Below are 19,902 nucleotides of genomic sequence, written 5' to 3'. Positions count from 1 at the left end.
TTGGCCTTCACTTAATTAATCCACTTCTCTATGTTATCATTTGGAGGAAATTTTAATCATCAACTCCGTGAATTTGCTTCACCATATCTTCATACAGATTCAACATCCCAGCTGTGCATGTTTTAACATGACAAAATCCAGATTAAAACTTTTTGAACGTTTGACATCTTCGACGCCGACGTAGGGAGTGAAGACTTTACAGAAAGATTGTTATTACATTATGACCATTTATTTATGTCACAAAAGGCTTTTAGAAATTTAGATAAACTACAATCACTGGAAAGCTTCATTCCTCCGTCCCAACCCCTCTCAGACCCACAACTGTTTAGTTTAGCTATTCAGTTAGTGATTTCAAATTCCAAACATCATATTTTCCTGACCATTTCGGTCAGTAAAACTAAGTTGTAGCTGGATGCCGAATAACTCCTTGTCTCTTAGAATAAAATACACCAGTAGGTGTTGATTCATAACCAACTGAACATATTTTTTTACTGAGGTTTCATATCTTTAATTCTGAATCATCCCCAGGAGTGTGGAATTTCCCAGTTGTGAATCAGCCAAACAACCCTCATGTAGAAAAACTAGCAGTCCTGATTCACTGATATAATTTCAAGCTTCTGTGGTCTTTTTTATGTGATTATTTTCTAGATGAGTATCTGCATAATCCATGTCATGTCATGCTGCATTGTGGATTCTACCATCCATGTTTTTTTCTTAAGCTTTTTGGACTAAAGAAAATATACAAATGTTGGAAGAAAATTGTAAAATTACAAACCAGCCGAGTTTGTGTGGTCCCAGGTGGGGGTGGATAGTCAAGAGAAACGAAAATACACGAAACACAATTTGATATGTTTGGCTTAAAAGTCACCATCAGGTTTTAAAAAGAAAGTTTTTGAAATAGTAATTATGTAATTCGACAGCAGCCTCGGGTTGGCTTCTTCTATGGTATGATCAAAGTAAAAAGTGATCACCTTTTCCCATTTCAGACGCATTTTCGCGATTCCATTTTTTTTTCATGGATGGTCCACGGTAATTATAAAAAATAAAGGGAGAAAAACACATTGTCATGTTCTTTTATGATATATCTAACCAGAAAGGGAACTTTTTAAGAGTTAAATACAGCAATAAAGGAATGATTCACTTGTAATAACGTTCAAACGTGAGAATTTTGCCTCGTGTTGAGTGACTGTGTAATATGATATAAATGTGTGCCATTAAATAAGGAAATGTGTTGACCTATCTAACAGAAGCTCAATTATTCCTCAGTGAGGTTGACACACCCCTGTGTAGATCAGTATAATGTCCAGCAGCCGTCGATTCTCGCCAAAAAACACTTGAATAAAAGCAAGTGTGAATCGCTCTACAGAGTCGGATGCTGTGTTGAATAAGGCTTGTTCATGTGACACGTTGCAGAGTAATTACCTGGAATTTGAATGTGCGGCAGAGTGGACAACTAACCAGTTGAGAGAGAGCTAGTCAAAGTGCAGGGTCACAGCTGACTGACGGCAACGTAACTGCCTGAATCATTATATTAATATATTACAGCCTATACATTCCTAATGTGATATTTTTGTTACATAAAATATGAAATAGGATATAGACCGTGACAGTAAATTGTTGTTCTCGAATGTGCGTTCTGGTTTTTAAAAAAAATCATGTATTTTATTAACAGGCATTACGACAGACGACTATAACGGGGGTTGACGAAAGACCCCAAACACCATGTACCGGAAAGTTTGGATTGCTTGAAGTAAACATTGGATATAAAGCACCGCTTTCAGCACTTTCAGCTCTTTAAGGTACTCGAACATACACGAAGTGGTGTATTTGAAAGGACGACAATCAGCTAGTTATGTCTGGTGCGTGTTTAAAGTTGAAATAGTGTCAAATGTACGCACCTAACTGCTATGAGCTAGCAGTGGGTAACAATATCCAGAATGAGAAATGCTGTTTCTCTTTGAGTTTAACTTAAAGTCCAGAAATATCAGAATCGATGGTTTACAAAAAGACTTTGTTCTTCAACCTGAGACTGTGTCATCCACGAAAACATTTCCTTCTCACCAGGAAATGCATCTACTCTCAAATGCTTAAGTCAGTCCTCTCTTGCAGCAGCTCAGAGAAAAACTCACCACTCAGTAATGTCTATTCTTATTTATTCAACCTTATTGATGGGTTTTTATACGACAGGAAGATATGGGACTGAGACAGGGAGTTACAAACAACTTGACATCAAATGGCAAGCTGATGCAGACTTGATGGGGGAATGAAAGCACAGGTCACTTCCGGTTTCATAATCACAGCAGGATGGTACAGAGAGAGGAAGGAGCACAGAGCACACGTGGAAAACACACAATGCCAGTGACATGCTTTGGTGAACTTTGATGGTGCAGAAAATAAAGAGAGAAGAGAAGCTCACAGGTCTCACACGAGTATAAACTTATTGCAACTTAACTACAAAATGGTCCATAGTGATTTCAGACAGCTCAAACTATCGGCTTTATTCAAATAGAAACATTTTAATGCAATTCTTAAAAGTCATAACAGTGTTGCAATCATTAATCAGCCAGTGAGAAACGAGAAACACCAATGAACCTTGAATGCACGTCTCAGATTTTGAGGAACATTCGGAAAAGGCGAGTCCACAGAGACCATGTCAAGTCCACACTAAAAGATCCCCAAGTCAAGAATCAAGCACATTGTTATAGCGGTGAGACTTTTTAAGTAGACCTCTGTTAAGCAACTTTGTTAAGCCTTGACCTACCTTAAGTGTCATGGATTTGACCCAGATTAGAGTCACTGTTTTGTTAGTGTGTTCTTTGTCAACATGATTACCCGTAGTGATTTATTTATTTATTTTTATCATGCATGGTGATGTCTTCACCAGATTTGACCGAAGTCTGGAATATTATTTAGTACATGTGAAAAACAAACAAATTCTAGTTTTGAATTTCTTCTAACACAATAAAAAAAAAAAAAGTAGGTAAGCAAAGTAGTGCTTGGTGTAGTACCTCGTGTGTTTTGATGGTGTATATGTTAACGTTTCAATCTCCACAAACTCCTTAGTGTGACGAAGATGAACAACATGTCTCCTGAAGTGGCGCTGCACCGGATCTCACCTGAGCTGCGTCCCTTGCTCTGCAGCGTGTTGAGGAATGGCCGCGTGGGACTGGACTCCACAAACTGCCTCCGGGTCACAGATCTTAAAACTGGGTGAGGTGGATATTGTATGCCACGTGTTTATTTAGTTAACGATCCACTTTGCCATCCATGCCAAGGGGGCCACTGTGACATGATGTGAGAATGAAAGCAGAACCTACAAAAGCATCAATAGCTACAAGCAAAGTATAAGTAAATGGCAAAGCAAAGTATGGTCACAGTTATTATTGAATGAAGTTGTAAAGTAGGAATTGAGGCTGCAAATGAGCCGGACTGGAGTTTCCTAGATATTTCTTTAAATAGATATGCTGTTTATGTCAAATTGTGGAGCGCTTGAAAGTAAATGGTTAAACAGTGTTATTTGAAAAGCAGAGCTTCAATTACAAGTTACTGAAGTTAAAGTGTAATTGATTACTTGTAAAATGAAATCTTGCATTACTGTTATACTTGACATGTATTATTGTTGTGCTGCTGAGCCACATGAGCTGGACTGTGTCGGTCAACTTAATGAAGCTCAGCTGAAATAAGTTAAACCGAGTAAGATGGTCTGTATTATTTGGTGTCATTTTCAATTAATCCAATTTAAGATCAAGTGACCATAATTTTTGGATTGCTTTAACATGCTTCTCATTTTTGAACATTGTGTTACATTGGTTGCAAGCATCCAACAATTATTTATGTATTGGGGAAATTAGGAATGGAAAAAGCTGCAGAGAACTTAAACTCATTATGCTTTTGATAAGCTACTGTCCCTACTCTGCTTTAGTTAGTTTGTTTTTATTTTTAGCTCACACTTTTCTTTGGTAACGATTGTTAGGTCTGCTAGGTAACACAGTGAAGACATAAAAGCCTTGTTTCCACAGTGCCCCTTGGTGCCGGTACGGGTCAGGTCGGAACCGGTTGTTGTGCGTTTCCACTGACTCAGAACCGTTACCAACCGGTACCATTGGTAACCATTTCTCGCTACCCCTCCACTTGGGGTACCAGGCACAATGTGCCGGATATGAGGGAGAGGAGCTTCAACACTGCCGTCTGCTCATTGGTCCGTGACAACCGCTGTTCTCCCAGCAAGCAGCCATTTCCAATCAGTTCTTCTGCAGCAATCAAGAAACTTTTTTGAAAATGTCCTCCCGTTATGGTGTCACATCCTGCATGATTACGCAACCGTTCATAACCCCGCCTACATTTCAAACCGAAACCCGTGTAATGGATATGCGGCACTGATATGGGTCTGGTTACGGATAGCCGACCCCACCCGACCGGCACCGGCACCAAGGGGCACTGTGGAAACGAGGCTAAAGATATCCAAGAGTTGTAATGAAGTATTTATAACTTGTGACAGTGTTTTTGCATCATCACCTGTATTTATTTTCTGATGTCGCATTACTTTCATTGCCTACATATGAACACAAATACCTGTACTTTTAACTATTTTGAATGCCAATATGTCCCATTACGGTTATAATGTTTTGTATGATGTATGGCTATGTTATTACCATTTATTTAAATAATTCAGTTTCACTGAGAGTTTCTGACTGTGATCTTCTTCAAGATGTGAATCTCTCTATGATGTTGGAAAAGAAATGCATCTTTCCAATTATAGTTTCCATGCCTTGAGAGTAAACCTCTTCTCAAATGTAGTTGTTTAATGGTTTGTATTTCCAGTTACAATGTGATTTATTCAAATGTCTCATATTGTTTCTACCAGATGTACATCTCTCACTCCCGGACCTTGCTGCGATCGCTTCAAACTGCACATCCCCTATGCTGGAGAAACCCTGAAATGTAAGTAAATGAGTCGCAGCCTTCTGTTCGGCATGTTCAGATCAGTTTGAGCGTTGTGTCTTGATGGTGTGCTGGAGTTAATAGCCACTGTGGCCCAGGGGTTGTTCTTACCGCTGGAATTAGAGAAAACTGTTTGGTTTCTGTTTGTTTTTTTTGCGGAGGGGGATCTCTAAACAAACATCACTTTGCTTTATTAAACCACAAAATAGCGGTGGGAGAGGCAGCGTGGGTCAGCTGAGGTTTTTCAAAGACGGTTGTCTGTGCGTTGCAGCACACTTTCCAATTAATTAACGGCAAAATACAAACAGAGGAGGAACAAGTCTAATCGCACTGATTGCACAATTAAGTCCATTTGGATTTCCTCTCCTACACTCTCTTTGTGCCCTGACAGACTTTTCAATTTGCAGGTTACAAGCTGTTCTCGGGTTAATTGATTCATTGTGTGGCGCGCCGGAGCCCGCACAGTGATCAGAGAACATCACAGGCTGAATAATTTCATCTCACATGAAATGTTTTCCAAGCCTGATTAGTGCTGAGAGATCCACTTCTGTGTAACAGCTGGCTGGTTTTAAGATGAGTAGGTGGTTTAAGGTCAACACCGACGCACATGCAAAATCACACCAAAAGTGTACTCGAAAAGCTTATGTATGTCCAGATGAGAGAAGCCGTCGAATTAATTCCTATGAGCACAGAATAAAATAGTTCATCAAGTTTTAGAAACAACACGAAGACATCGAGGAGCTCAAGCTGGGAGGGCAACATTACAAATACTGCAAATCAGAATTGATTGATTGTCGTCGGCTGTGTTGCATCCAGTCTTGGCTACTGAGGGATAGAAGCCATATCTTATTACATTTTTAGAGTTTTTAAGACTCTGTATCTCCTTTCAGGGGGTAACAGTGAGAACAGGTCCTATCCAGAATTGGTGGGATTTTTCTATATACAGCGGTTCTTCTCCTGTTGAGGGTCAAGATTAAATATCTGTAGTGCCGTGGTCCATTTATGATGTAGTAATTTGTCAGATTCCTTTCTGAACGCATTTTATGTTAGAACATGTGTCACCACAGCGGTGCAGTTGTTGGCACACGCAATCTGTTAAACTCACAGTGATGAATCCAGGGTTTACCTTTGGGTTTTGGGGTCTGCTATTTATGTGATGCATCTTCTCCCTGTGCAGGTTTTCTCCCGCGATCCAAACACATAGATTTTAGGTCAATTTGTGACGAAACAGATTATAGTTAGGAGTGTGTATAGTGTCACTGGACAACACACTGACCTCCAAATTGCTCCCAGAGGAGGGAGAGGAGGTTGAGCACCTTGTGGGGAGCCATTGTTACTGCGAGTGAGTGCATGAGAGAGTGATTGTGACAGAGTGGCATTTTAAGACTGCTGCAATGGTGATGTCCAGGTCTGGAGGATGACAGATGTTTTACAATGTGGTCAGAAAGGTGTAGCATTAAACAAAGTTTGTATGTTTTCCATGTGCGTGCATGAGTTCCCCCCCCCCCCCCCCCCCACACACACACAATAAAAAGTGGATAATCTTAAGCTGAAGAGCCCTGTTCATGGAAAAACTAAAGATTTTAGCTATCCTTGCTTTTTGCGCTGATCTCTTTAACCAGTGTAATTCTGTCTGAACTTTGATCAGAGCAGACAAGGATTCATGGATTGTCTCTTCTTTGTTGCTGAATTGGACTCAACCGACGTCTTACCGTCACAGTAACGTCTGGCACCATTGCCTCCAGAACATACCGATCAGTCACTCAGTTGAATAATCCACTTTCAGTCAGTACTTGCTTGAGATTCCTACATTCAGTTTGGATTTTAGCCTTTAGCTTGCACATTCCTGTCGCCTGAGAGCCAAGAACCACCAGAGACCCGATGTTGTTTACTTGCAGGGGTTTTGTAGTCGTTACAAAGTTCCTCCGCGGTTGAATAACGGGTCCACTGTGATGAGACAAAGTCAGAACGCTGCTGATATTTCTGTTTCACACAAACTTCAAAATACAATGTTGCTGTCCCGTCTCATTTTCATACATGGCACCGTGGGAAAGTCCTGTAATGGCAGTTTCTGTGTAAGCAGCAGGACCAAAAGCACCCCCAGGAATTCATACAACTACAAAAACAAGACGACTGCCCCTCTCGTGGTCGTGACGCCTCATTGTTGAAATGATACCAGTAACCATGCTGTTGTTTTTGCCATTGAACCTTTACTGGAAGGATCTTTAGCTTCTTAATCAGGTCCCCCACATCAGAGCGTTTCCACGGCTCCATAAATGCCTGGTGAGGTATCTCACTCACTGTGATAATGATCACGAATTAGGTTAGTTTTAACTTGCTCCTACTGGAATTGTGGTGACTCAGGAGCGTCATGTCATGTACAAGATCCTGTCAGTCACCGACTGTCAGTAAAATGTGGGCGACAGTTTGTCTTTATTTGGGACGCTAAAATGAAAATGTTGACTTTGAAAGCAGATCACGCTGTGAACTGTGGTTTTATATAAACATTGACTGAGCCGTAGAGGTAAGATTAAAAGTTAGTGCTCATATTCATTGTGGAGTTTTAAGGGCTGATGTCTCACCACGCCCTAGTCATTGTAGGCAGTCATGATCAGTGCACGAATACCAACTTATATCCTGGTTATCAGAGCTCATAACCTGATACAGTTTGTTCATCTGGAAAACAATACACCAAGCATTTCACACATTTAGGGTCATGTTACGCTTTTAACATCATCCACATAATATCAAACACTTGAGTACAACAGGTTGCAAGTGTAAATACAGGCTGGTGGTGATAATAATTATTGTTTCATCAATCTCAAATGGGTAGAATCTTATCAGATATGGTGTAATTGTAGCCTTGCTTTTGAGGAAACCAGAAGCATGTTAGAGGAAGTTGGGCTTGCTTGTGTTGCGCTGTTTGTGAAAAAAAAACAAAAAACTGCTCAAGCAGAAAGGGGTTTTCATTTCTTATACATCAGGAAATTGTGGCTAGACTCAAGCAATGTGTGGCTTTAACCCGTGAAGGTTTTACATGCATTTTTTCTTTTTCATAATTTCTCTGATAAAAATCTGCCAAACAATCCAAAATATGTTATTACAAAATTATCCCAGTTTGGAAAATAACATCACGCTCTGCAATTGTCTTATCTTAAAATTGTTCATTTTCTTTACGTTTATCACTTTAATAGAAATGCAGTGAAATATTTTAAATATTGTAATCTTAATCTAAGATCATATTTCCTTACCCTCCTGACTGCACTTACAGAGACTTCTGAACCTTTATTTTTTGGAAAATGGTGGTTCACAGCAGCACATTTTGTGGATACCAAACTCAAAGCGGTTGAAGTGTTTTGCAGAGTAGCTCCAACCGACACTTTCAGTCGTGTCCCACTGATTGGCCTCTGGATTTGTTGCACAGTCCTGATTCCAGCGAGCCTTCTTCACTGTCATTTTGCAGAGGGACTCTGCATACATTTCCCAAACTATCCTGTGACTGTCCGGATAAAGTGTCAATATATGATCTAATGCCACTTTAGTGGAGATAATTCCTTTCCACTGCCTCCAAGTAACAAATATTTATTTTTATGGATTATGGATATCTTGAAAATCTATCTTTAACCAGAATCAGTGTATAAGAAATATTTATTACTCCACACAGTCATTTTAAAACATACGGTTAACCCAGGATGATGAATCATCCCTGCTTCTTGTACATATCCAGAAAGAATAGCCCTGGGGACTTTTAAATGACTGAAGAAAAAACATGCATGGAACATCACAGAACAAACAATATTTGTTTATTCATATGGTCACATGGTGTTCTTTTTACTGCCAAAGCATATTCTTTATTACTCCCTGAAAGTTGAACTCACGATCTTCTCGCTGTGAGGTGAGACTCCCACCTCAGAGGTGAAAGAAAACAAGATTAATCGGACCAGGCCACCTTCTCTCATTTCTTCTTCTGAGGGTGTGCGCCTACGAAGCCCCATACAAAACAAACTGCGACTTTCTGTGCGTTTTGACTCCTTCCTAGAACTTTCTCCCAACGAGAATCAATGAGCCACCCGTGACCCCGTGAGCAGTTTCTACTGTAGATCAAGACAAAACATTTCAGAAAGAGAAGACCCACCAATAGATTCACTTTTGAAGTTTCTCTGACCCAATCGTCTGCCCATCGCAATTGTCCTCTTGCCTTTCCCATTTTTGTTGTTTCTAAAACTGCAGCTTTAAGGACAAAATGTTTATTTGTTGCCTGATCATCACTTCTCTGCCGGTGGTCATAATGTTATGGCTGATAGTTGTATGTACATGTGGGTCTAAATGTGAAAGATATACTTTTTTGTGTCAACTCTTAAAAAAGATGTAGCAAGAATAGTTAAAACCTGATTGAACAGTAGATTCGGGATCAATTGGGGATTTCAACCGTTTTACTTTAGTGAATAGGTAAAACTCTCACAAAATGCATCAATAATGCCAGGCAGATATCACAGTTCACCTCCAATGATGCTTCCGTTCGAGACGATTGCATTTTGCAGAAGATTTATGAAACATATCCTTAAGGTAAGCGACGCTATGCAGTGTATCTGACATAGACTGTGAAGACATTTTTAATTCATGGAGACAGGAAAGCAGCAAGAATGAAAAAACAGAACATAAAAGAAAACCAGCTCTGGCATGGCACGCCACGTCTCTGCAGCTGTTGCACCAGTCACTGGGCTTTCCTGTGCTCTGGCCCGAGGAAAAGGTTTTGTTTAATCAAGGATGCAGAGCCGCAGGTCGGCCTCTGCCACTCTGCGGAGGTGAACACCGATAGCGTGCAAAAAAGCAAGGCACACTCTGCACACAGCAAAGGGCTCTAACAATCCAAGCCCCGCCCCCTTCTCCCTTCTCCCTCCGCCCGCCTGGCACTGCTCAACAACAATTTGTGGCCTCTGTTCCTGCACACAGTGCCCTCCTGACTTCAATAAAACATCTGGCTGAGAACGGGAGGGGTTTTGAGAGGGCAAGCTACGAGGCTTGCCGAACAAATCGGCAAATGAAATCTCTTCCTCCGTTCTAACCTGTGGAGTTCGCACTCCCAGGGCCTTCGGTTCCCTCTGGAAGCGCGCCAGCAGCTTTCTTACAAGCTTCCAGTGGGTTTATAGCAGGTTTGCATGGGACAGCCTCTCGTTTCCTCGTTTGACTCCTCAACCGCTGGAGAAAAAAAAAAAAAAAGAATACTTCCATATGTGTACGTTCGTCTCTTGTAACGGTCTCTGGAACAACAGCAACAAAACAAGGAAAAAAAAAATAAAAAGCAGAACAGAACAGTCTTGCAGCACACAAATAGAATTGTGTAACATAATATCAGAACATTGTGAACCATAAGCAGTGTGTTATGTGATTATGATTTTTGCCTCAGTGAGAGCCTTTCCCAGTCTGTTTCGTTTTATTTTATTCTTTTATGATTGCCCTCACTTTCAGTCCTTACAGACTTTAGATAAAAAAAAAAAAATCGCCTCAAACTGGATGTAAGCATTGCCCTTTGTGCACCATCACGCAAATACCTACGCAGTTCTCTCCAAGACAGACCTGTTTGGCAAGATGTGAATGGCTTCAGTGGTAAATGTCAAGTTCAATGATTACAGTAGGTGGTTAGATTTGGGGAAAAAAAATAAAAAATCCTCGAGCTTGAATGCATATCGTACGTTCATAGTAAAGCAAAGCCATTCCAGCAAGTAGCTTCATGTCACATTCAAACTGACGGATTTAAGATAACGTCAAATTGTCTCCACCCCAATTGCACTAAAATCTACTTTCATGAAAACTGAGAGGATTTTTCAGATAGAGCAAGTGTCACTTGTTTGTATTCCCTAATGAATGGAGGCAATTACATTTGGACATGGTTTAGCTTTTTGCTCCATTAAATCTCTCTGTGTACCCCTATCAAGTCCTAACAAACTTATCTTTTCTTCCAGGGGACATCATATTCAACGCACAGTATCCAGAATTACCTCCAGATTTTATTTTCGGAGAAGATGCTGAGTTTCTGCCGGAGCCCTCAGAGCTGCCAGTAAGTATTTAGGAAGAATGGAAATAGCTAATCACTTGCATTAAACACTGATTATTGAGGGTAAGGGTTTATTAATTTTTGTCTTGAGCTGCTGGTAAAGCAGGATGAGGGTGATGTCAAATTACAGTGCTTGTTGCCGCATGTCAGCAGGCTCAATATTGTGTAGAAACGTGATGGAGTCTGTCCATCTGGGAGGAAATAAGCATTTTTTGACCCCAGATACAAGAAGTCGGGTCTGTAAAATAATAAACTGTGAATTATGAAAATCAAGTTGTGGATTATCTACAACCCTTTTAAATGGCCACTTAAACCTAAATGTAAATCTTCTTTTTTCTATGATCATTGCTTCAAATTGTCCCAAATGAATCTAAACACTCACGGCAAGTTTAGTTACTCTCAATGCTCTAGTTTGTAAAATCCAAACAATTCAGAGTTGGCATATTGTGTTAACTACAGGAGCTGGGGATGTTGCAATAACTGTCTTTGTATTAGGTCACAGCTCTGTTTTGACTTTGTGCTTCAAATCTGATCATCTCTGCCAAGTGTGATTACCTGGAGAGTTCGCCTAAACAAGATAAATGTGCAGTTCCTGTTTTTAAAAAGTCTCCCAAAGAAATTAGTGCACATTGCTGTTTTGTTTGTGCTTTCGTCAACTTTAAATCCATAGGTAGGCTGACTACCATTGGGGGGGGTGGGGGGGGGTCACCTCTGTTCAGCTAAATAGCATGCAAATGATAAATAACAACCATGAGTGAGAAACAGAAGACTCTGACATTGACCAATGAGAGCTTCTGGTGTTTGTGGGTTAAACACTACATGGCTGACTGATATTGGTGGTCACTGGGGGGGGTGACTGAATACCACATGATGAAATCCTCATTGTCAGGCACAGTGTCATCCATTCAGCTGACTGATGATGTCACCATCGGTGGTCTGAGTATCACACAACTGTCTGTTTCCATGTATACACCGAATGCCACGCAAATTACTCATGGAGAGACCATTGGCTGGCTGTTGGTTGAAGTCACCACTGCAGAGGTGAACCTTGGACCTTTATTACCAGCGAACATCAGTGACACTGTCCAGTGTGGTGAAGTTTTTAACTGTCTACTGCTGGAGTAAAATGATCTTTTTCCTTTTAGTGACAGTAAAAAGAGTCTAGAATATTTCGAATGTATTTCAGGTATGTACGTACACGACCAGTCAAAAGATTTGATGGACAATTATTCAGTTTGATGTCTAATTGCACTGTGAAATGACAGCATGAAAACAAATAAACAATTTGATTGATTTCATTAGGCTTTTCCTTAGACTTCAATGAAAAATAACAGGAAAAAATAGGGTGTTGTAAATTTTCTGAATGGTCATGTATATTGATGTTATGGGAAACTGTTGGGGTTTTTTTTTGTCCAATTTGTCAGTCTTGAAGATGTGTTTTTCGAGCCATACCAGCTACCACACCAACAGGTTTGTAGTCGGCCTGAAAGTGCAAACACAGAAGTGAAGTTACCACGCCAGAAAGTGGCAGTGCTGATTTGGAGAGGCGAGAAACACAGCATCAGAGGGATTCTAGGCAAAACAGCAACAGACAAGATGTTGAGGCTAATGTTAAATTACATGCACTGGGAGAAACAGAAGCTACACCGGGTTCTTCAAACAGAGGATTAATTACACAGCTGCCTAAACAACTGCTAAGATATTTTTAACTGTGAATCATGAAAAAAAAAAAAAAAAGACTCTAGTTTAGTTCCCAATTATGAAAACATCCCTGAAAATCGACATAGCAGGCTCTCTTTAACAAACCATTGACCTAAGGAAATAATATCTATTGGCTATCACTGACTCACAACTGTGTTGGGTCATTAGGCCTAAATAGAAATTTGCACCCTGCCGAGTCCTCTGTAGCTGCAGCGATTTAGCTGCTACCATGTAGTTATCCACGGCTATTTTTGACACAGCCTAGCACCGAGAAGCTAAATTCCCCAGCTTGTGTCAGAGTCTGGGAGGAGAGAGGGGAGTATTGCTCACCGTCTCATAAATCCAGCTGTGCGCATAGGGGAAGTACCTCTGCTGAGCCAGTGCTTGGCAGCCCATCTCTTGTTTATTTTCTCACTTGTACTCTTGCTGTGTTTTGCAGTTCGTGCTTTTATAATCCTCCTTCATCTGTCTCTCAGCCCCGAGATCCACTTCTCCCACTCCCTCCTCTTTTCGTGTACACTTGCATTAAGTACTCCCCCCCCCCCCCCCCCTCTCAAAACAAAACAAAAAAAAAAGCCGTGGATCAAAAGAAAATTCCTTAAAAATTTCCCCCAATTACTCCAGGGATTTTCTTTTTTTTTTTTCTTTTTCTTTTTTTTTTTTTTAACCATCAGCAGACAACATTTCAGAATAAATGTTCAGGAACTTGTATTTATTTCAATAAAAAAAAAAAAAAAAAAACATTCACTGACCCTCAATGATCTTTAATCTGTGAGAAGTAGAAGTCTCCAGCAGTATGTTTCTGGCCTTTGTTACCCAGTGGGGGTAAACATTAGGCTAATTTTAGGTCCTCTGTCAGTGGCTGGTTTAATTCTTGATGTCTCAGCAACACATTGCTCTTGTTTACCGCCAGCCAAGGGTATCATTAGCTTCTCTGTTTAGGCTTGTGTTTTTTCCCTGCTGTCACCAGGCCTCCAGTAGGTTTTGCTATCTGCTGTTTCTGTTTAGACATAGAAATGTATTGTTGTCGCACGGGTAAAACGCGGCGCTCACAACACATGGTAGATGGTCAGCATGGTGTGGTAGCCACAGAATAAGAATCGGAATGAATACATTTGTCAAGTCCGTCATGCTGCCCGGTTGTCCCTGGTAGTAGATTAAAGTCTTCAACACAAGTCAGAAGGCTATTTTTAAAAAGACAAGACAGAATTGAAAAGTCGGTGCAAATGATAACAGACGACAATCTATAGAAAGAACGCCGGTAAGCTGACACTCGCCTCATTGCCAAGTATAACTTTCTGTATGCACACACGTATGGTACAGCCTTGTGGTAATGAGTTACGTCGTAGTCCTGATGTTTCTGCATAGTGTCAACAAGATGGACAATACCGCCAGGCTCTGAGGACCAGCATTACCTCCGAAATCCAGCAATGACATGCCCACTCCAGATTTTTCTCCTCACGGCTCATTTCCTCCTGCAGGGTCTGGGCTCAGAGCAAGTTGAAAAATCCTACGTCTGTCACACCTTCACCTGTGGATGCCGCTGAAGTTAATGTTTCTGCTGCAGCCTGAGTGGCTCGAGCCTCCTCCAGGACTTTCTGCAAAGTGAACAACGGTTCACATTCAGAACACTGAAAGCACATATGGTTGTATAACACAACATTTTTATTAGTCTATATTTCCAGCTCATCATCCAGAGCTGTGGACATTATCACTGGAGGATACCTGACATCTACAGCTTTAATTATCAGATGGGACTTCGCAGCAGTTTTTTCATAATTGGCATAGATGGGGAAAACTGTGGAGCAATTATGTTCTAAATATAGAGCCGATTTTAATTCCATTATTTGGATTAATGAAGAAGTAATAGCAGGTATGTCAGTAATGGAATTATTATCAGTAAATGTCAACAGTTTTTACATTAGTATTCATTGTCTTCCAGGCAAAGAACAGTAAGGAGCAGTATACCCTTAGTCTTCTTGTCACTATTTGAAGGTGTCCTAACCCAAACATGGACTACCTAGGCAGCAGCAGCTACAACAAAATCCCCCGCCCTCCGTGATTATTAAGAAAAGCCCTTTCAACATTTAAACCACAATGGATGGGGGATGAAAGCGACTTAAACGCTCCAGCTGGATGATGAGAGGCCACATGTCCCACAAATAAACCTTTTATAGCAGAACATTTCCATGAGCCGCGGAATATGAAGCATAGCTCTGCTGAGGATTTATTGAGGTTGACTGGAAAGTGCAAATGTAGCCGAAATGGTAACCAGACCAGGGTTAATTAGCCGCCAGTGTGGCTTCCCACCTCTTCTTTTGAACGGTGGAGCTCCTGTTAACCCTCTCACCAGCTTAATGATTCTGATGAGGTTGGGGTTGTGGATAGTCACTTGCTGATTTTAATTTAGTTTAGTTTATTTTGAGCAACACATGCACCTTTGTTCCTCTTTGAAGGTGGAGATGAATCCTGATTAAACCAATGATTGGCCCCCGTAACTGTATCCTGCACTTAACCACCCCGACACTCGCTGACTCACCTTAAGAGTTAATTGATACCACTCAGGAGTGGAAAGGCAACTTATCAGAGATTGATTAAATTGCGGGTGGGCATGCCGAGATTGTAATTGAAGTTTTAAATAGTACACAACATGCTGTGTTGACTTTACTATGCGAACTGAGAATGAATGCCAACCTGTGGCAGCGACTTGCTTGGCTGGCATGCTCTCTCCGTCGTGTGTCTTTACTGCTTGTGTGTGTGTGTGTTTTTGTATAAGACTCTGTTCCCAAATACTTTGTTGCACTAAGTTGAAAGCAATGCAGTCCAACAAAACAGACCTTCCATGCAGGCTGTTGCGGTAGCTTGTGTGAGGTGTCGTCCAACTTCATCGAAATGATAAAATGTTTATACTTGTCATCGGGGGCCACATTCAAAGCCAGTTGGACCAATAGACAGTCTGTACGCAAAATTATTTTTGTGACATTGTAGTTGCTCGCCTGCCAAAGTTGTTTGTTTGACAAACAACTCGGTTTATGGATATTCAGTTATATTCGCATTGGCTGCGCGACTACAGATCTGACATGGAAGTCGCTCTACAAACGAAGCACATCAGTGTCACTCTTAACCAAAACTTAATCAAAATAATGTTCAGTGTGGTGGCTTCGATCTTTGTTTATTTTCTGTGTTTTAAAAAAAAATCAATGTGATTTGGGTTTTTTGTTGTTTGCAATACATTTGTTTATCTGTCCTCACACTGCATTTCAAGGTTATTTTCAGTGGGATCAGTTGTGCATCCAGCTGTGTAGGGCAATGGGTGTGTTGGTCTTAAAATTAGTTGTTGTCAGGGGCGTTGGTGCCACATTGTTCTGTAGAGGAAAAGAGAAGAAATGGCCAATTGTTTTTTTTGTATATAAAGGAGAGATTGTGTTGTAGGTGGCTTACTACACACACAGATTTTTTTTTATCAGCAACTGAATTATGGGGTTTCAACTCATATCCACTCATGGTACATTCTAAATTTCAATAAGTACCTGCACTTTGTACTTTTCTGGTATACTTCAGACAGGTGAGCTGACACTCAAACAGTATATTTATTTCTGAGCGGCCATTCTCAGCCTTCATTGCAAACCGTATCCCATAATATTCACTTTCAGTTTCTGACTTTACTGTCTCGATATCTATAATTACTAATACAGAGGTTTTGTGGACTTTCGTTACCAACTTCAGAAAGTTTTAAAGTATTCAAAGCTGATCTTTGTTACACTGTGACATCACACCTCGTTTTTGCTTGTACACCCATCAGAAATTGTTGGTTTTAACTGGAAGGGGTGCAGAGGAGTGACATGGAAAGACATGTGCTCACTCGGTTTAGTGACAGGAATATCACTAAGCAGGTCGACCCACAAGTTACTGGCAAAGAATGACCAAAGAAAAAGGAAATGACAAAGACAGAAGCAGGAAGGGAGTCAAGGTGGAGTGCAATACTTGTTAAATTCTTTTGCGTAGATCGTGTTGCATCACAAAGCTCTTTTCTTTTTTTTTTTTCTTCCTGGTTTTGACTTGGGAGTTCAAGTCGTCTTCTGTAAGAGCGATGGCGCAGCGAAGGAAAAGAAAGAGAGACGGCGCAAAGCCGTTTGTGTAAGACTTCTGTAATCACGTTCCAGCATGTCTGGTTATGATTGTTATGATGGTGCAGTTTACCTGTTTATGTTTCACAAACGTGTTGTTCTGTAATCTGGAACCCATTCCCTCGCCATGCGCACCCACAAGAAAACCCGGCGGGCTTTAGGTACCGCGACACGTGACGGCCGTAAAGCACATGCAGGTTTTCTGTGGTTCGGCTCGGGTAAATATAAAATCATGAGCGCCTCAGATCTGCCCGATGCCGATTTGTGTAAACGCCACAGAAAAGCTCGGTTTTCTTCTTCAGGGACGCCGGCTGGGACGGGGCAACCTACTGCGGGACAAGATGTTTTTGGTGATGTCTGCAAGCGTAACAACATTGTCAAGATCAAGGCCTTTTTGGTCTTTATTGCTGCTGTCTTGATGCAGACTTATATGTCAACAACAAAGAGCACAAAATGCACTCTTTATCTTCTTTATCCTCCCGTGACATAAGAGGAAGCACATAAGAGCAGTTATCTCTAATTGCGCTCTTTGCTTACCCTCCTAATACTGCTGTTTGTCTGCCGCTACCCTGCCCCCTTTTCTTTGTGCATAATGTATCATTTCTCTGGTCTAGACTTGCCCAACGATGCGTGCAGGCACTAAAACATTTCAGGAGTTCCCCGGCGTTTTTGCATCCGAGACCCCGGGTTAGCCTCGTACGGCCCTCTCCGCAACAATCCTCTTTCTTTCAACATGTTTCCACTTATCCGTGCCGCCTTTCTTTTGCTGCCAGGCTCAATGGCACGCTTTGTTATTCACGCTTGCAATTTCAGAAGTTGCGTCTATTGCAATGTAAGGATTGGTTGTGTGATTTCTTGCTATACTTCGTTTGTGCCAATTGAGAGGGTAATTCTCTTCCACTTACATGATTCAGTCAAATTGAGTAACTGCGTGTAATCCATTCATCTGTTTGTGTTAGGTGGTGACTTTATTAGTTTTTAAGCAGTGCTTGACTGTCATCGTAAATTCATTAAAAAAAAACTAAACTAAACTACATGCAGACGTGAGCTAATTGAGGTATTTTGTAACAACCACAAGGAAAGGATTCAGGATAACGAAGTAGTTTTTGTTATCGACATTGAGCTTTAAACTGAGAATCTCCTGCATCGTCCCTTAGTGCTTTCATGTAAGTCAGGGTAAGTGAACACCGACTTGTCTTCTTATTGTACATCAGTTCAGATGGTTCATTTTTTAGGTATGATTTAGCAAATTTTCTTGAAATAAAGTTAAATGGCCAGCTGGCCTATGCTAACTGAATCGCTGAAGTACGATGCTTTCCGCACTACAATTCTCACTGATTTCAGTTGTTTGACTAGTCAGGAAACTTGTATTAAGACGGGACATATTTGAAAACATGCTGGTGCAATTACTAATATTTACTATCCAATACCAGTTGATGTCATTGTATGACAACACATTGTCACTGCAGTATCACAGAAAAACCGCATTTGACTTAAAGTGCTCGTGAAATGTTATTAAAGATAAAGCTATAAAGCAGAAACATTTATGCATCAGAAAATTAAAACAAAACATCAGAGGGAAAGTTCGGACTGTCTGAGAAACTGGAGACTAGTGAAAAGGCTGTGCACGTGCAAACAGTTGTTCGTTTGGCTTTTCAGAATATAGGTTACACTCTAATGAATTGTGGCAAGCATTGATTTGAGTATTTCTAACTTTAAGCACAAGTGCTTGATAAATGGGACACATGGCGAACAAGGCTTTGGCCAAAGCTTTTGATGTCCTTTGTGTTTATTCGATAACTGCGACAGGATCTCGAGCTGCATCTTCAAAGTAGTGTTAAAAAGCAGGCAACAATCTAATTGAGTCGACGACAGGACAACAGAATCTGTTCGGGATGTAACTGAAGGCAACATTTTGTAGGTCACTTTGGATAAATGATCTGTTGAAGAAGCGGGTCATTAGTCAATTCTGAGCTTCAGCTGTCACTTTTTCATTCCCTCTGTTTGGCCAATCTTCCCTTCATAACAGCAAAACGTCACTAACTGGATCACTCAGGGCAGATCTTTGATGGTGACTCCATTAATCAAAATGACAGACAACAGGAATGTCTAGCACAACTTCTCAGTCTGACTCCTTTGGTCCGTGAATTGTATTTAGCATGCAGATATTACAGTGGGGTGGGGTGGGGGGGGGGACTGAACTATTATGCACCTGAAATGAACAAACGCATTGGGTTTTAAACAATTGGGAAACTTTCTTTGTAATGCCAATCCTGGAATAACTCCCACAGCCAAATGAGGACAAGGAAACATTTGCGGGTCAATGTTACGTCCTGGTTAAACCTCAATGCCAAGCCGTGTTGAGCATGTCCTATCTGCTGCTCCAGCATGTCCCCTGTTACTCTTCAAACAAAAGACCTCAGATGGCCTGTAAAAGGCGAGATTATGTCAACGTGGGCACAGTGTACCAACTGTTGCTGCTGCTTCCTTCCTGCTTCAGGGAATAATATGTTCTAGCTTTTATTGGAGCTTATTATTGGCAGTGCTCTCTGACAGGTCTGGGAATGCTTTTAGTAGGCCGGGTATTGTTTGGTAGTGCAGCTTGCTGATACAAAGAAGTTGGGAAGAATTGGGGGGCCGTGGGGTGGGGTGGGGGGGGTATTGAAATTTATTAACACTAACTAATGGATAGGAGAAGAAGGCACCCAGACCGTGACCTAACTCTGCACTGGTGTTAAGGTAAAGCAGTGTCATGACCGCTTCAAAAGTAGTCAGAAAAGTGCTATTTCTGTCAACAAGTTGCACTGTGTTGGACTTGAACTGCACGGATTACAGCAGAGAAGAAGACAAAATACGCTATGCTGAGAATGCCAAGTGTCTTAAACACATGACAAGAGCAATTTAGCATGATCTTAGACTTGGCACTCTCCGGGGGCGAAACAGGGTGTGAGCCCACACTTGAATTAGAGACTAACAGAGATTAATTTAATACTTGGGAGTTTTTTAATGCCTCACACTTTCAAGTCTACAGCGATTTATTGGATCAGGTTGCCAGCATCTATAAAAATCACATTTAAG

The 19,902-nt window shown here is 41.0% G+C and overlaps 2 protein-coding genes across 4 annotated transcripts in view; one reads left to right on the top strand and one right to left on the bottom strand.

Annotated features, from left to right (window-relative positions):
• Positions 1-1,504, bottom strand: part of rbks (ribokinase) — a 45,869-nt gene extending 44,365 nt beyond the window's left edge. For both annotated transcript variants that reach the window (XM_080480073.1, XM_080480074.1), the window contains exon 1: positions 1,423-1,504. The gene's annotated coding sequence lies outside the window, so the exon portion shown is untranslated. The remainder of the gene's footprint in view (positions 1-1,422) is intronic.
• babam2 (BRISC and BRCA1 A complex member 2) overlaps positions 1,460-19,902 on the top strand; it is an 81,692-nt gene continuing 63,249 nt past the window's right edge. Inside the window, exons 1-5 of one of the 2 annotated variants that reach the window (XM_080480072.1) lie at positions 1,690-1,799; positions 2,611-2,707; positions 3,064-3,210; positions 4,865-4,941; positions 10,905-10,999. In XM_080480072.1, the coding sequence (XP_080336198.1) occupies positions 3,074-3,210; positions 4,865-4,941; positions 10,905-10,999 (309 nt within the window). In that variant the 5' untranslated portion in view covers positions 1,690-1,799; positions 2,611-2,707; positions 3,064-3,073. Of the gene's footprint in view, positions 1,800-2,610; positions 2,708-3,063; positions 3,211-4,864; positions 4,942-10,904; positions 11,000-19,902 lie in introns of both variants that reach the window. The other variant, XM_080480071.1, reaches the window with a different exon arrangement.

The sequence above is a fragment of the Lipophrys pholis genome (genome assembly GCF_963383615.2).
Source record: "Lipophrys pholis genome assembly, chromosome: 14".
Lineage (NCBI taxonomy): Eukaryota > Metazoa > Chordata > Actinopteri > Blenniiformes > Blenniidae > Lipophrys > Lipophrys pholis.
This window is presented reverse-complemented; position numbering and strand designations above follow the sequence as displayed.